General features: G+C 40.9%; 1 protein-coding gene across 20 annotated transcripts in view; it reads right to left on the reverse strand.

Moving 5' to 3' along the window:
• The window catches only part of MICAL3 (microtubule associated monooxygenase, calponin and LIM domain containing 3), a 177,686-nt gene that overhangs the window by 12,957 nt on the left and 146,233 nt on the right, over positions 1-18,496 (reverse strand). For 14 of the 20 annotated variants that reach the window (XM_040655489.2, XM_046904909.1, XM_046904927.1 and 11 more), the window contains 6 exons: positions 15,914-17,771; positions 14,949-15,043; positions 11,157-11,207; positions 9,244-9,351; positions 8,434-8,527; positions 4,139-4,189 (listed from right to left, as the gene is read on the reverse strand). In XM_040655489.2, coding sequence (XP_040511423.1) covers positions 4,139-4,189; positions 8,434-8,527; positions 9,244-9,351; positions 11,157-11,207; positions 14,949-15,043; positions 15,914-17,771 — 2,257 coding nt within the window. The remainder of the gene's footprint in view (positions 1-4,138; positions 4,190-8,433; positions 8,528-9,243; positions 9,352-11,156; positions 11,208-14,948; positions 15,044-15,913; positions 17,772-18,496) is intronic. The other 6 variants (XM_046904930.1, XM_046904920.1, XM_046904914.1 and 3 more) reach the window with 3 other exon arrangements.

Below are 18,496 nucleotides of genomic sequence, written 5' to 3' on the forward strand. Positions count from 1 at the left end.
TTTCTGTGTGCACCTGTGAGCAGTACGCAGAAAGAAGCAGGTAAATGATAATTGCTTGCTTACAGTACCTAGCAGGTATTCTCATTACACCTAACAAGCTCTGCTTACCAGATGTTCTTTCCTGCAAAGAAAACATGTTACAGATTCGCTTCAGTGTCAAAAGCAGCTGCAGACTGAAAAAGCAATGTTATCTTACAACTCCAATCCTCCTGTAGGAGAGCTGTGTTTGCCAACCACAGGAATTAGGACTGTTCCCACTTTTGTATATCAGCCTCTGGCCCTGCAGAATTAGATCTGCAGGTCTTTAAGGAAAGTAGTCAGCCCAGTATTTTAAATAAGCTAATAAAAAGTGAATTCTGGGACACTGTACTTCAAAGTATGAAGAATTTTTAAAAACACAGTTTCTCTTTTTTCCTGTTTACCTGATGTTCAGCAGAACCTTGTCAAGAAAGAACAAATGTCTGAAAACAGCACTGTCAAACATACCAGCCTTCTTCCTGACTCCAGCCAAGAGGAAAGCATGACTGGAGTGTGGGGCTGCTCCCCCAGTGATTCCCTGCTGGGTGCAAGGAAAATGAAGTTGTCCATCTGGACTCGGAGGGAACAACAAAGTTGTCTTCCAGAGTCAGACGAGGAGCTAAAGTGGGACAAGGAACTGGTGCGAAAGGAAGATCTGAGGCTGAGACTAATTGGGCAAGGAGACTAAGAACACTAACTGCTAAAGGAGAAGAGGCAGAGAGGAGAGGGGAAAATAGGTAAAGGGTGGAAGAAGATGGATCCAAGAAGATATGAGGTAGGGTTGTTTGGAGAAAGAATAATGGTAGAAAAGGGAGAAGAACTCAAAAATTTTGTGAGGAAGCCATTGGTAGGGATTGAATCTGATGGCCTGAGTCAGTGGGAACACAAGGGGTAGGAGACTAGGAACAAGTAGTGGGGAAGAACAGGAGGTCTGAAGGGTAAATATTAGGATTTCTTTGTCAAAAAGATAGGGATTAAAATTAAATGCCCGAAAAGCAGAAACAAACTGAGAACAAAAATGGAAGTGGTGCAAGGAGCTTTGGATGGAAAAAGATGGGATTAGGACAAAGATCATCTGCAAAGTGAGTAAAATGGACAAAGTGTGTATCTGCCAGAGTACTGTATCCTTCCAGTGCCTGGCTCAGAATCCATGTTTTCAAGCCTCACCGTTCCACAGCTGCCAGCAAACACCTGTGACCATGTCCCATTTCCTCTCCATGAGGATCTACAGCGATGACATCCTAGTATTGCTATCAGTTACTCCATAAGGGTAAGCGGCAGAGTTTTCTGCAGCAGATCTAAAGGTTATAAATCTGTTGATAAATCAACATAATGCAAAATCTTAATTTCAGTTGATATAGCCACTTTTGTAACATTCTTTTAACACAGCTGAATATACAATACACGCAGGAGAAACTACTCAGAATTGAAATGTGACCATCTGAAGCATGAAATGAAACATCTGCTTTAGAGCAACAGTACATGATATTTTAGAACAGGAAGAGAGGATTGTGACATCTGAGTAGAGCAACATGGGTAGCCAGGATAGCAAGCTGTAATCCTGTAAACTAAAACTTGACCAGGAGGTCAAGAGTTACCCCACCTTGCAGAACTTGTTGTGTAGCCTGTAACCACTAAATGTAACTCTCATTAGTATAAAGAAAATCCAGATTAAAGTAACATCCTCATCACTTGAAAATAATTACCAACTTACAGGTAACTTTGCAATGCATTTCTGAAACTTTGCTTATTGTTCTTCTGACAGCATGACTCACGGCTATGCCCATGCCTCAGAGACACCAATTACCCAGAGAATAATTAACCCACAGTGCTCAGGGTGCTCAGCAGGACCACACAGCTCCACGGGGTTTAACAGCACTCCACCCAGATGCAACAGCCTGCACAGACACATTATTTTGAGAGCTGAGCTCTAAATCAGCCACTGAATAGTGACAAGTAGCAGCACAGCAATGTATCCCCTCTGGCAAAAGTGTTCTGGCAGCCCTCAAAGCAAATAAAAAGCAAATTAAAGACGCAACAAAACTAAATTATAAAGCCACATACTCAGCAGGCTCTACTGGCTCACTGCATTTAAAGGGATACTGCCCAATGCTTTTTTTTATTTTTAGAAAAAGGTATTTTTGAGATGAGCAGAATGATATGTTTTAAAGTGTATCAGCCTTTTTTTTTTCTTTCTTCTTAATATCAACATAGTCTCTCACTGCTTGGAGTCAAAATGACTCAGTCACCATATAAATAAAAGCAGCTTGTAATAGAAGCCCAAAACTTACTACTCTAGAGTGACAGTTTCAGCTCATAGAAATGGAAAAAGCAAAAAATATGAAAAGTAAATTCCATTTTTTTTATTATTTGTGACTTTCTGCAACACATTAATTTTTAAGTGACAGTGTCCCTTTAAGTAAAGATTATTTTGCTTTTCTTAAAGCCACCATCAGTGATTTTGATGGGACTGCTGTCTCTAATGAGGCATTGGGAGGAGGAGGATGGGGAGGAGGGAAAGGTCTAGTGGAAATAGCATTAAATGGGGAAAAGGATCTGTTAGGAATAATTCAGCATCAACCCTTTTACAGCTCCCATTTCATGTTCACATGGGTCTGGGCAAACCTAGGAAGAGGATTTCAAAGCCTCTCTGCAGAAGATACCCCAGGAAAGAATGCCAGAGGGACTGAGCAGTGTAAGAAGCACAGTGTTTGTGGAGGACTGTCTCACCAAAATTAACAGTGGGGCCCAACTGGGCAATAAATCAGGTCTAGTAAGAATTAAAAAAAGTCTTCCATTCTGAAACTTGATTCCAGTTAGCTTTTCTTAAACAACAAGGCAATTTTGAGTAAATCCCAACAAAGAGCTACAAGCAGGTATTTTGTGGGTTAGCCTTCCCTTGGAGGAGGAGAAAAAATGAGAATTAAAAACTTGGGCATGATTTCATCTGAAAGTGCAAATGCAGAAAACAGTGAAACCAGAGGGAAGACCTCCAGGGATCTGTCTTGGGTCAACAAAAGCACAGTTTGAACAAGCAACTTCATATTCTGACAACAAATGAAATGGGAGACTCTCAGATGGCAAAGCAACCTAGCAGGGTTTGCTTTCTCTTGGATCCACTGATAGATCTGCTCGCTTTGTAAGAATAGATTTACATTAACTAAATGAGTAAAGGGAATTTTAATTTTCAAGAGGTTAAACAAGCACCATTTACAAAGCAGAAGTTATCCGCCTACTACAGGATTCAGGAAGTAGCATTAATTAAGGAAATGGAGAACCACAGTGCAGACTGATGACCGCATTATAATTGTAAGGTGAGGAAAAAAAAAGAGCTAAAAGTAACATTAATTAAAGAAACGAAGAATCACAGTGCAGAGTGTCAATCACATTATAATCATAAAGCAAGGAAAAAAAGAGCTAAATTCTTGTATGTTTGTCACTTAAATGAGATACCAAAAACAAAATAACATAGCAAGCTTAGTAGCTGTGTAATGATGCTAACGGAGGTGACTGGAAACAGTAGATTACACCAAAACTGACTGCAGCTCTACTTGTAGATTCTCTTACTAGCCCTACAATAAGACAAACCAAGAAATAAGAAATCTGTTATCTACTACTGTTTCCAAAGTACCTTGAGGATGCATTTCTTGTGAGCTCATCAAAATACTCTTTGAAAAGAGCAAAAGAGCCTCAGAAAGAGAAAAGGGAGGCAAAGGCATAACTAATCCTTTAGAGTGCTGTAGCTCTTGGGAGTTGGTGAGATCTGCCATTCCCTTTGCGTTAATGTATTTTCCTGAAGATTGGGATGGTAGAATTGGACTTTGCAAAGGAGAAACAGAAGTCAGAATGGCCACTTCCAGCAGGGAAGGTGGCTGGAGTGGAAACTGTATATAAATTCCAAAATAATTATCGATATGGAAAATGTAAGAGGGAGCTTTATGCATGGTTTATGGAGTATGCCAGGATTTCCTCTTCCTGAGCTGCAAAAGGGGTTCTGCCAGTCATGTGCAAGGACTGTTTCTTCTTGATTGTGAGCCAAGGATGGGAGAAGTAGGTGAAGGGAGGGGTGGGAAGGAGTGTCAGCAGGGTTAGTGTCAGCGAGAGGTTCAGCTATACATACCACCCAGATGCAAGTCGATGAGGTCACTGTAATAAGACTCTCCCCAATAGTCTATAACAAGGAATCGGTGAAGACAGAGTTATTGAGTCAGATACCCACCCTAGCCCCACACAATCAAAGCAGTCTATGAGAAAAAAAAGACATACAGACAGACAGAAACAAAAAAGACAGAACAACAAGAAACATGCATCTATGTACGTTTGCACATATACATAATACATATAAAATTACATCTTTGTTTATATACATATATGTGCACACGCACATATATGTATCACAAAAATATATTGGGAAGATGAGGAGAAAATTCCCAGCAGGCAGGCATGGATATCCATGGAGAAAAATCAAGAAGTTTACACAGACACTTCACCCTCTCAGTCTGCACCAGCACTTGATGCTGATGTCTTTCCTGTTCCTGCTGAGAAAAGCAGAGCTATTCTTGTTGTATTCATAACTGTTTAGGTCAGCTGCAAGAAAGGTGTAAGGATTGACTTCTTGGAGGCGAGTCTGTGGAGGATGTGTATGTACAGAACACGACTGAAAGGCACTGACTGAGTGCTGACACAAATGGCAAACGCAGAAGTGTGGCAGAAAGGGTTCCTGCTAATGCAGTACCTATGTGAGAGAAGAACATAAGAGGGTGTGAAACAGAGACAAGCCTGTCCACAGCTGCTAGAGTCAGGTACACCGTGAGTCTAGCACTGTACAGTTATTCTTCCGGGAAGAGACATGGGAGTACTGAGAGCACTGTTTCTCACTGCATATGATTCACTTGATGTCAAGAGGTTGCTCTGCAATTTTTCAGTATCAGTCTGTCAGTACAAGACATCTTAAAAATGACTATCAGAGTTTGTGCTAAAGGAGAACAAGGGAGAAGAAGAAAGAGATTCAAGAAATCTCCAAGTTGACATGTTTTTCCAAGATAATAATTGAAAAGTCGTAATAATGTCCAGACAGGCGAATGCACTATAATACAAAGCAGTCTTACATTAATAGTGAGCCCATTCCAGCTGTCTCCAGGGATGCTGCAGAAAAATGGAATAATTTTTTCCTGAGATTATCTTACTTTACCATGGCAGTGAAATGCCATGATACAAAAGGAAATTAAAAACAAAAAGGCAAGAAAAAAATACAGATGACAAAACCTTGGCCCACCTTGTAGATGACAAACTGGCCACCTTAAATAGAGCTTCAATTTCAGATCATACATTCTTACTACAGAAGCGACTGCCAAAGGGTGAGATCTTCAAAGATATTAGGAGAGAATAATTAAGGCAATTGAGTAATCATATGGTGTGAGACTATTTTCTGAATCAGAAACGAAATGTTAGGTTGAGCATTCGCAGCTTATTAAAGAACAGGAGGCCAGCTGCATGTTCCCTGAGGCTGAGCCAATTTAAAAAAGAAGCAAAGAAGTTAGACAGGAAGGTGCAATTATTTTGTCAAAATTAAAGTTGACAGTGACCTGCTAGCATCATCATACAGAATATTTCAGCCTGACAACAATCAGATAAGGACTGTCACCTCTGGAAATAGTACTGACCTGTTAGCTCTATTGCTGGGATCTAAACTGTAGACTCACAGGACGTTGCTGTGAAAAAATATTGACTACTGTGCTCGGTATAAACCACCTACTAAGGCTGAAACAAAATGGATGGAAAAATAAAAGCAAAATTCTTCTAAGCAAACAAATCCTTACCCAGACTGTCTTCTTTGTTCTTACCAGTCTAACTGAAAGATACGCTTCTATAAAGGTGGGAAAAGGTCCAGAGGTCAGAGACATGAACAATTAAGTTAATGAAAGACCTCTACACAAGGAAAAATTGAAAGATGACTAACAGGGAACGTGGCTTAAAGATGATAAGAAACTTCAGAAAGTAACTCAGACAGCCTTGTCTCTCTTTCTACAAAAGAAAATGAATCATTACAAAATACAAAATTATGTTTCTTCTGTCAGGATTTTCAAATATGTAGGACTAGGAAACTACTACTCACATTTCCAAAGCTTCCTATTTAAATTCAGTCAGTGAGTGATCTGTTCTCTCCCTACAGGGAGGAAAGCCGAATAACCCACTCATTACAGAGCCCAGTATAATCTCCAAGTTAACACTGGTGGTCCTCTAAGGGACAGCAATTACTTTGAGCCCATCTTGCAATCCTTCTCCTTTTATGAGGATGGAGTATGTGCATAGGAGGCATACTTCCCACCCTCCCCTTTCTCCCACTTGTACAAGCCTATTAAAAGGATTATTTCTTCCCAGATGATGACAACATTGAACTTCCTGTTTTGTTTAGCTTTTGTTTACGCAGTTTCATTAGGGAAAAACTTATCAGAGATAAGGGTATGACGCCACATCTTCACACATCAGGACTGCTGAATGCAGTGGTCACTGTTAGGTCAATATCCAGGCAATGCAGGTGAGAAGAAAATTCTTCTACCCTCCTGAATAATTAATGGTATTGGAGGCAGAAATTAATTGCACTTACAGGATGTTATGTCACATACTTTAAACAATAAAAATAATTCCTGTTATTTTATTGCAAACATATGTGAAATATATAAGCAAGAGTGGTAAAGGATGGAGTTTATTTTTAATCTTCAGTTAAAGAAGGCTATGCTTTATATATACATATATATATTATTATTTTTCCCCATCAAGATGTGTTTCTTGTTAATTTCAGGATATAATTGAAGGATTGGAGCTTGTGAATTCTTTATGATGGAGTTAAGCCTCTGTAATCAAGAGTAAAGCACACCTTTACAGGCTTCCTGAAGAAAAGAGGTTCATTTCACAAAGAGTGACCTACAATTTCATAATTTCGCTAGGAAATCCACTAATACACAAGCTCATCTAAGACTGCTTCCATTTTGGGAGAGCTGAGAGTACGATATTATGCAGCCTTCCATACAAAATACCAACTCTTACTCTCAGTCTGGACATTTTTTTGGCGTTTTGAAGGATGTTCTCTCAGCTGCTAAGATTTCTAGCTTGTGCTGACATGTCTTACAGGAATGTCATTTAGCAGCTGCCTATTCAAGACAGACTTGCAGATGTAGAAGAAAAAGAGGAATTAGAAATAAGAAGACGTGTTAGTAAACGCAGTAACTGGCAGGCCAGCAAATAGAGTGGGACTACACAGAAATAGACTGCATAAGGAAGTTGGCACTACCACAGAGAAAGAGATTTTACACAAGGGTACTTCTTGAACCCACATATTAAAAACCCAACCAGATCACAATACCACTGAAGTCATTAAGACTGTTTTCCACACTTGTAGAACTTATTTGCTTTGGTACCTATTCAGACCTGCTGCTTTAGCATGCCTTCATAGAGCAGCAAACACAACTAAACTTGGTGAAGTAATTGGCAAGGAGTCTCAACAGACTTTTCCTCTGGTGAAGCTTCACTGCTTAATCTTATACCATCTTCACAGGCATAGTGGTCACTCTCAAGTCCAAGCAACAAGCCAAATCATTCTTCCAGTCTGTTCCACTGTTACCGTTACTGATCTCTGGTCTTTGTAATCAGGTACATAATCCTGGGCATAATCCTGTCAGATATATGCACACTGCATTTGCCTGCTGGATATTTGACTCCATGCAATTAAAGGACTTTTTTTTCCAAACCATTACACTACTATCAGCATTACCTCAACCAAGTACTCCTCCACTCATGTTTTGCCAGATCCGGTGAAACTTATTTAGTTTAATTAAAAATACAGATCACATTCATTTAACAGCTTGACATGGATACCTTTCAGTACGTGTTTGTATTTCTGCTCTGCACAACTTTTTCTGAAGCAACCAGTGTGCTGGGCTGTGCAGTGAGGAAGATGTTCTGTGATGGTCCCTTGTAAGGACACTACCTTGATAATCCAACACAATAGAGAAAGCACACACAAATTCACAGTTACTTTCTTCATGTACAAATGGGGTTCTTCTACTGTGATAGCTGTGAATTGCAGCTAGGAAACCCCCGCAATATTCTAGCTGTAAAATCCAATAATATGTAGAAACAGTCAGACATCCATTATTAATAACTGGAGGATTACTTCCTGAGTGCCAGGCAAAGACAAGCAAACTAAGTCTCTGCCATTAAGAATGTCCAAGGATTAGAGGAAATAGAAGAACAACAAGGCCTCAGAAAGAGAAGAAAACTGGGGAATGGATTCATATTGGACTCTAAGTCTAGACTACAATAGTCCAAATGCCTCTAAAATCCAAGCAGCTATGGGCTACTGCACAAGCATTTGATAAAAAAACATTAAAAAGCAAACCAAGCTCTGCTGGATACCTGCTTCTCCACGAAGGGCCTTCTCCACAGCAACTCCTCTCTCCTCTAGTTGTCTCTGCTTCTCTTCCACTTGTTCAAGCTGCCGCTGGATGATCTGTTGAGAAAAGAAAATGAGCTTATCAATAGCAATTCTCCTGTTCTGTCTGCAGCACATATCCAGCACCAAGTGACTTCAGTCAAATTAGCTGTTTGAAAACCAAGTATTTGCATCCAACAACACACTGCCTTGAAAGCTGGCATCACAGTCCCGTCCAGTGAGGACACCCCCATCTCTGCATCCTAGCATCTCGTTTTACAGACACCTGGATATTCACTTGTTTGTTACAACTGAAATCCCCCTCCTAAAGGCTAAGTGAAAGGTGTTGCCATTCAGTCAGCTGATTCCCTTCCTCCAGTTTTAAACAAAACCCATCTCCTATAAACAGTGCCAGCAGATTCTCTTGTGAGTTAAAGTTTACATGGTAACACTTCACCCACCAGCATAATCCAGGAAAGCAGTCACTGATACTATCTGACTACAGCTCTTTCATTCAGTGAATGGTACCATACTCATCTCCAGGTAGGAAGATATTATGCTCTCATTTGTCATTTTTCTTGCTGTTAAACTACCTTGACAGGTTCCAACAGTTTTTCCCCGTGTCTGAGAGATTGCACCAAATTTTACAGAGGAAGTAGGAGCAGAGACAACCATGTAGAACTAGAGGGAATTCTGGCTCTGCATCCTCTTCTGACACACCCAGTGGAATGTTAAGGATCGTGGTGCCTTCGGATAGGGTTTCCTGCCATAACAAGAAGACTATGAGACACTACCTGAGCTCTATGTAATCTCTTGAGCTCTTCTTGCTTGGCTTGTCTGCGGGCAGCTTTCTGTACTCGTCGGGTCAGCTTAGCATTCAGTTCCTCTTCTGTGTAGGCTCTCTGGAGGAAGGAAAAACAGCAGACTTTATTTCCATGCCCAGAGCTAATGGGGGAGGGAAAATGGTTTTCTTTTCCAAAACCGCAGAAGGGAGGTGTTCTGTCTTTGTCATAGCTGTGTCAAAAGTCAAGCTTCTGTAGGCAAAGGTGTTCACGGTGCAGTGAGCAACAATTTCAGGGTCAAATCAGGAGTGAAGAAGCACATAAGCCAATTGCAAAGCTGTGATTTTATATGATGTCCCATTTCAGTCTTCCGTTGCTATCTGGAACCTCTCCACAATGATCAAATCCATTTTTAACCTATTTCTCAACAGATTTAACCAAATGGGCTTAATTAAGTCAATGAGTACCCCCTTGAGGGGTCACCTTGATTTCATTTTAGAAGATAAAGACATGTCTACACGAACAGTTACAGCAGAATAAACTAAGAGATTAATATAGACCAATGTAGTTATATTGGTATTCTGTTCTCTTCATAGAAACCACTTTATTCTGGATGTAAAATATCTGTATTTGGGAGTTCTACTGATATAACTGGTAATGACTACCTGTGTAAATTTGTGCAATTTTTCTCTGAACCAAGAAGGCAAAACTACATTTGAAAGCAGAATGATGTTCTGGTGTGAGAGGGTAAATCCCATCTCAGGAACAATGCCACAAAACTGTCCAGTTTAAAACAGAGCAACCAACACCTTAACTAAAACTAGAATACTGCAGCACCAGAAGTAATCCAAAATGAGAAAGGCTACATTTACAGACATAGAAAGATACTCCTCCTTTTCTCCCAAGTGAACTGGTTTTAAAAATATCTAAGTCTAAATTTTTGATTGTACTGAAACGTAGTTTAGTACTTTTCCAGGTGTACCAGTCAGTTAGTTGTAATCTAGGTGTGTTTCCTCTCATCATCTTTAGAGTGTCAAAGAAACTTCACAATTGCATTAAATGAACTACAGGGAAGAGAAGAAATCTCTTCCTACATACACGTATGTAGCCTTTATGGGATAGCTGGACACACGTCTTCCACTTCTGGAAATATCTTCCATGTTGATAAGTTTAAGGACAAAACGTTAATAGAGGCCATCCTGAAATTTACTTTATCTAGTTAATGTACTGCCATGCTGATCACACTATCTCTGTTTTATTGTTCTCAGTGAGTAGAGGTTTATATGGTCAGACCACAGCTCTTCTAAAAACTCTCAGATAGGTGATCAGCAAGCACCATTATTAAAGCTTCAAGAAGTCAATACTTTGCTTGAAAGTTAAGAGACAGCATGACTTTCCTATCCTACTTAATGCTGTTGTGACTGTCAAGATAGGCCAATAATGATTTCAGAAAGCAGCAACATTTCTAAAACAGAAATGCAACTTCTATCTCGATTTCAGCTCGATATAGAATTTCACTGAGATTTCAGTGAACCCAAAGATTTTGAACAATAATTTTGAAAGGAGGAGTGACAATCCACTTCTGTGTTCTAAGTACGTAAAAAAAGAACACACAGACTTCTTTAGCTCCCTACCAACCCCAATTGTTCTGAAGCTCAAAGATCATCCACATTACTCTGTACAGTGGTGCACTGCTGGGCACTGATAGTTGCATGCATTCTAACATGTCAGACAATTTGGAGGTCAATGCATTTTTGGTAGACAACCTCTACATAGATTTTGCTGCCCACGTCTGCTAACATCTCACGCATGCACAGTCAATGTTTGTGATGTTAGTGTACATGTGATGGATCACTACGGATTCAATGGGTTAATATAGGGATATACATGCAACAATGGCCAACTACTGGGAATGGAGACACTACCTTTGACGAATATGATCTCTTGAATGCCAAGGCGTGTGGTACATAAATCGACTTTAAAGGGGGAATGGTAAAGGAAAAAAATAAAAAACATACAAAATGAAGCAAAATCAGTTCAACATTGAAAACAGATGCATAGTAAAAAAACAAAGCTGTTTTTAAATGTAACACGGAATTGTGCAAATGCTGAACATGGCCCAGTCTGATTAAGCACAACGAAACTGTTGTGCACAAAATCAAGTTTCTAGTGCTCTCCTGAAGGCAATTAGCTTTGGCAGCCTCTTTCAAGATGCAGTCAACCTGGAAATACTTTTTTTCTAGAGAAATTCTTTGGCCTTTATCCACCTATAGATTTAATATCCACTCAGGCAGTCAGTATACACACACATACAAAATTTTGGCTTACAATATGGAGTTATGGCTTGTTTGCTGGGACATGTCTGGTCTGAACTTGCTAAGCCAATCATATATTACTCTGTCACACAACTCCCCATTTATACACTGTTTTACAACCTTTCATGGAGGCTGTGTCTATTTCATGGTTTTAAATAATTTCTACTCTATGAAAATAATAATTTGCATTTAGATAATGTCATAATCTTCCCCACTGCTTTGTGACTGGAGAAACACCAGATCGGCTCAGAGTGGGTTACATGTCATCTCCCTGTTTAAAAAAGAGAACCTCCAGAGAACCTCGAGAGGAGAGGAGAGGAGAGGAGAGGAGAGGAGAGGAGAGGAGAGGAGAGGAGAGGAGAGGAGAGGAGAGGAGAGGAGAGGAGAGGAGAGGAGAGGAGAGGAGAGGAGAGGAGAGGAGAGGAGAGGAGAGGAGAGGAGAGGAGAGGAGAGGAGAGGAGAGGAGAGGAGAGGAGAGGAGAGGAGAGGAGAGGAGAGGAGAGGAGAGGAGAGGAGAGGAGAGGAGAGGAGAGGAGAGGAGAGGAGAGGAGAGGAGAGGAGAGGAGAGGAGAGGAGAGGAGAGGAGAGGAGAGGAGAGGAGAGGAGAGGAGAGGAGAGGAGAGGAGAGGAGAGGAGAGGAGAGGAGAGGAGAGAGGACCATTGCCTTCCCCCGCCCCCAAGAATATTCTAGGTTAAACTGTACCTGAAAATAAGGCAAGTAAACTACCCAGAGTCTCTAAGAGAGAGTAATTTGTCTTGTGTCATGAAGTACAGAGGGCATTGTGCCATTCTGGGCAAACAGTCAGCATTTTGCATTTTCACATTTAATTAACTAAAAACAACCACAAATGAAAAGCCAAAGAACAGCTTAAGCACGTATGCAAACATCAGTAAAAAGCAAACTACCTGTGAGTAAAACACGTCTAAACACAACACCACAACTGCAGAGGAACAATGACAAACAGGCACAATGACACACCCTACACAAGGAACCCACAGGGTATTCAAACCAGGAATTCTTTACAAGATGCTTCTTGTGAAAGACATTACACTGAACAACACTGAAGAAATTTGCTGCTGATCACAAGGAACAGGCTACACAGAGCAAGCCATCTGGGAAGCAAGCTCACTACCGTTACTGAAAAAGCAGCACAAGCAAAATTTCGGTTTAGAGAAGGGGTTCACATAAAAGTTATGCACCATATAGGAAGTAAACTTTTACCCATAGTAAGTAGCTTGTAATTTAAAACACATAACATTCCCACCCCAAATCAGTACAAACCCAGTTTCGTCAGTCCCAAAGTTCAGCTACATTTCTTTTGACAGCAACACGTTCCATGTTTGCATCTATGTTTCACATCCTTGGACAGGATGCAATAAAATTAGCTAAGTGGAGTTCTCTGATTTGTTTCCTCTAAACAAATCCATTCTCAAAAACTATTCCTTTAGAAAACAGGCAGATGCTGATCCAAAGAAATTCTTTATATAAGCTCAGCAACAGCAAACAGCAGAAAATGAGACGTTACCAACATACCTTTGGCAAAACTGGTGAGATATTTTGAGTATTAGGATCCCAGCCATCTGCCACTGTCACCCATCCCCCCAAAGCTTAGTGACCACATCTTTTTCTCCTAACGCCATTTTAAGTGAAAGTAGCTCAGCATAGAAAAGACAAATAAACAAAAAAAAAAAAACACCCATGGGCCATCAAGGCATACTCCAGTCTGAACATAGGCATGGACCTTATTTAAGGCCTGCTTCCTCCTGAAGGAGCACACAAGACAGAGCAGCAACTCCGTAACTCTTATTTGAACCCCTGTATTGCACATCTGTCCCCTGCTAACCACAGGTACCTCATTCTTCTGCATCTCTTGGAAAATGCAGAATTTCTCATGAAACACCTTGAGGGCATGCAAGAAGGAATGAAAGGGGAAGAGAAAGAAAGGAATAAAATAAAAAGAAAATAATCGTCCTCTCAGGAGAGAGCTACATCAACTAGGAAGAGAAACTGAAAGAGAAGTAAGTAAACACAAAGAAATTCTTACTTTTCATCAAGTCCTTCCACCAGCCTTATATATACATAGAAACGCAATACAAGATGAAAGGTTTGAGACAGGAGGTACAGACCACTGTGTCTGGGACACTACTCTCTGAGATAATCTCTTCCTGAGTTATTTAATATATGGACCAGGCTCCATTGAGAAAGGACAGAAAGAATCCATTTTTCATTCTTTAGTACCAGGAGGGCCAATGGAATTTCTACTTATTCTTTATACCTTGCAAAGTCTGTCTTGCAGGGCTTAGAAGCCAATGAGAATGAAAGAAGCAGAGCATATCCTTACATTTTCCACCAGCAGTGGAACAGTGCCATCCTAAATTGAAATATATAACTTAAAAGCATCTAACTTTGGCACTTGGTTCTCACCACATTTTTTAAACATTGCAAACAAACGAAAAGTATTTTTCTTTCTGGGATTTACAAAGGTGCACTGGTATCTCCTCTGTGTTGTTCAATAACTTCATTAAAGTACCACTTAAAGTGAAACTATTTTAGATGTTGATATCTCTTACACCATTGTACTACTGCATTAGCTCGGGGAAGTTTGCTCAGGAACGAGAAGTTTCTCAGAAGTAGAGCTCACACCAGACCACAGTGGAATGAAAACACCATGCTAAGGTTAACCACTATATAGTGGGATTTCAAAAGGTATCACTATGTATTTCATCTTTACATTTGTTTTCTTTTTTTATAACAGACACAAAGAAATACTCAGCAATTACCAAAAAGTCCTCAAACAAAACAATGTCAAAGTAGGGAGAGACAACTGATGGTTCATCTGTCCTTCAAAAATAAGAAGGTACTAATACTCTTTGCCTAGGAAAAGTATGTAGACCTGGACGAGTCACAAACTGCAAACTACAGCTTACCTTTCAGTTGACAATCCGTCTTGACTGTGCTCTTGAGGAATAAAAAAGTATACTGCTACATGTAGTTTGCTTGGAATTCTACCTCATCAATGTATGAAAAAGGCTGGTGAAACAAAGTCCTACGGTCGGACCCTTACAACAGGTGAGAACTACCTTTTTGCAGTAACATAAGAGTGAAATTTACTCTTCTGACATTAAACTGTTGTTTTCTGTAGATTATTTGCATGCTCATAACAGGGACAAGATTCACTATTCAGGCTGTGATTCTCAGTCGTAAAACAACCTAACGGTGTGATAACAGAACCTTCATATTATAACAGTAGGAAGTAGATTGTAATTGCTAAATAAGTGAAACAAACCCTTGATCAGCTTCCAGGAAACTCTGTTCCACAGAAGGAACAGTACCAATGACAAAAAGAATCACCTAAGCTCCTGCCAGGGGTCCCTCATCCGCATGATACAAGATCTGCCTACCTCTCGCTTGGATTTCTGGGAGGAGCGTTCCAGAACATCATCGCTGGACAGGTCAGAGTCCTCGGAGAAACTCAGGTGTCGACGGAGCTGCAAATCTGAGAAGACAGGAATAAGAAGGGGAAGTCAGAAAAATGGTAGCTACAAGAGTGCACTTCGGATCTCAGTTGGAAAGCTGCTTGAACTTCAAAATTACAGTTGTTTATGCCAGTCTTAGCTGCTCTGCCTGGGACTACGTAGTCAGCACAGAAGTACTGTTCCACAAAATGATGGTGACTAGTTAGAAGCTTCAATCCGAGTGTGCATCACTTTCTGTGAACAATACTAGAAGTCATGGTCATGATTCTTCCTTTCTGCTGCACCAATGCTCTGATGAAACATACAGCACTTGGATGACAGCAGCAGGCACCATTTCGGCTGTTTGTACAAGGCCAAAGAAATGTAGCGTGTTTGCTTTTGATCATGCTTATGGCTAACTTATTTATTGCATCACAACTTGCCATTAAACATTCCTGTCTGTACCTGATGGCATGTGAGAGATTTACATGAGGCTACAGAATCTTCACGTTTAGGTGAGCAAAGAGTTGTCAGATCACCGAGAACACAGCAGTGACTGCATCTCTGCAGTCTTCTGTATCCACAGAACCAGGTTGAAAGAAACAGAACATCCAAGGAAAAGATGAGGATCAGATATAAAACACTAACATCACGAACACCTGACTCCAGTAAATAGTGCTTATTTCTCAAATCAGCATAAGGCAGAACCTGGATGTGCCTTGTACATATCATGAGTGTAGCTTCTATTTAAGGATCCTTTTAATTACGTAAATATGCAGACACACAATTCCAGTTGCTGCTACTTATCCTGATCTTTACCTCTAACAATGAGGAGAGGTGCCATTCAACACAATATCATGACAACAAATTTACTTTCAAGGATATGCAGCTGTATCATGTATCTATTATACCTGCAGCTGTAATGAACGGAGATGCTTTGTGCTTGCCAGAGTCCACAGTAGCACTACTTGAGGGAGTACTTGGGCAGGATTTGTCATCAGCTTTCTTCTTCTTGTCTTTCTTATACCCCGAAAAAACAGACTTCCATAATGACCTAGACTTTGTTGCTTCCTCTGTCCCACCACTAGATTTGTCAGAAAGCCTGCTGTCATTTTTGGATTTCTTCTCCTTTTTGTTCTTACGAGGGGAGAAAAGAGAAGTTCTTTTCTTACTCTTCCCACTGGAGCCCTCTGAAGAGGTGACAGATCCTTCAGGTCCAGCCACATCAGCAGCAGGAGTGGAGAACTTCTCACTAGCAGCATCATGCTTTAGTGTTGACCCCTCTGCTATTTTCAATGCCAAGTGCTTTGGAGAGTCATGAAACAACTCTTTGGTCTTCAAAGGCATAGAAGATGCCTTTCGTGCTCTCGTGGCTCCAGCAGCTGCAGCCATCTCCATATCTTTCATCTTACATAACTGTTTAGCCATGGCATCACGTAGTGCTTGGCTCTTGACAGACTTCTCTCTGGCTCTCATCCTTTCTTCAGCAAGCTCCTTGGCCTCTGCAGAAATTTCAGGCAACACTCTCTTCTTTTGGTTAACCCCTCCCTCCATAGAGGGTGGACCACCATTTTCCTTGACCAAGGGCAAAACAAGTGGTTTCTCTAGCCGTGGCCTACTGGTAGGAGGCGTAAAGAACTTCTCATGAAGGCTTGAGTCCTCTGTCCTGTCATCATACGTGTCCTCTACATCATCAGCAAATGGAATCTCATCCACACTCTCTGCAAAAGATTTTCGCACGTCATCTTTTTTGGCCTGCGTTGGTTCTTTGGCAGCAGAGGTTGGCTCATGGCGTGGGGGAACGGGAGGAGTTGATGCTGGTGTTGGAGGTGACTTGGATTCAACCTCATTCTGCCAAAGTGCTTGATACCTCTTTCTACGCAAAGTAGCTGGTTCTTCATCTTGAGGAGGTGGTGGTGGGGGACTTGATGGAGGAGTAAGCATAGTAGAGTCCGAAGTGTTGAAGCTCTGGCTAGCCAAAGTTCTCATGTTAGATGAGCTCTCCTGAAGGCCAAGTCCCGAACTGCTGGACACATCTCTCTTAACTTCATGGGAACTCCTCAGTTCTTTTTCTGATGGAGATTTCGGAGTGAGCAGAGAAATTTGCTCATTTTCTAACTTGGACAGTCCCTGCCTTCTTGGGGCAGGCTGTGGCTTCACAAGATGCATCCTTTCATCCCCTGCGACACTCTCACTATTAAAAGTCTTCAGAGGAGTTGTCTCTAGGGCAGAAACAGGAAAGTTTGATTCTGAGCGTTTGTTTCTGTCTACTGGGGTGAGTCCTAAGCTCCTCCGGATTTCAGCACTCTTCATCCAGAACTCTTCTACAAGGTTACTACGTTTCAGAGCTTCTTCTGCAGTGGTAGGGCTCCCCAGTTTCTCCACCTCGCTATCCTGGTTCCTAAGGACCAGTTTAGCTAGAGGAGTAGACGTTAAGGCTGGGCCAGGCTGGAAACATACTGGAGGCTCCACTGGGGATGGAATGGATGTTTCGGCAGAAGGCAAAGGCTGTGAACAGATGGGCTTTTGAGAAGATGTTGGAGATGAAGCCAATTTTGGTGCTGCTGGCTGAGATTCTGCTGGAGATGTAGGTGCAGTAGTTTCTGGTGATGCAACTGGCTGAGATAATACCGGAGAGAGTGGCACAGAAGGGCTTTTAGCTTTTCTGTCTTTGGGAATGTCATCCTTTGGTCCTTCCTCAAGAAGGAAAAGCTCAGGGAAAAAGCGTGCCTCTGGAGATTTTACTGCAGCCAGGGGATCTTTTACATCCTAATAAATACAATAAAATAAAATAATATATAATAAAATATTAGTAGTCACTGGACACATTAGAATGCTGTTCCATTTTTGCTGCCAAACCTTCCAAGTATTAAAATATGGAAAAAAAAAAAACCCACAAATTGCATCTCACTCCCAGGCCTTGAACGTCACTTAGGATTCCTTCTCAGGTGCAGACATCCAATTGTATAAAACTCTCCTTTGTTGACAACAAACAATAAGGCAAATTTAACTTTTGAAACAAAAAGAACACTAAACTCTAGATATCTGTTTCAATCTTTTCCCACTCTCCCTTTCAATATCCAACTGTGTATAGAATCGTAGAATCACAAGGTTGGAAAGGACCTAAAAGATCATCTAGTCCAACTGTGCTCCCATTACCATTGCTACCACAAGCTACTAATAAGCAGTATATTAGTTAAGTAGCTAGTAAGTATATATCAGTAGTCCCTCATCTCAGACAGATTCATTCAACTCTCTCGAGCTCTCATCAGCACAGCAGTTTCTGCTGGCTTGCATCTACTGCAGCTGCAACATTTTTTTAAAGCAAGGGGTGCTTTAAGAGTAAATTAGGCAAACTGCCATATTACTCAGCAGTACGATTCTTTGTTTTAATATCTAACCTTTTGGCAGGGGACTCCTCTTACTGAGTTCTGATATTATCTTTCCGATGGTATCTTTTGCACCAGCTTTCTTCTGAAAGCCGGAATTTTAGT

This window comes from Gallus gallus, chromosome 1 (assembly GCF_016699485.2).
Source record: "Gallus gallus isolate bGalGal1 chromosome 1, bGalGal1.mat.broiler.GRCg7b, whole genome shotgun sequence".
In the NCBI taxonomy this organism is placed as follows: Eukaryota; Metazoa; Chordata; class Aves; order Galliformes; family Phasianidae; genus Gallus; species Gallus gallus.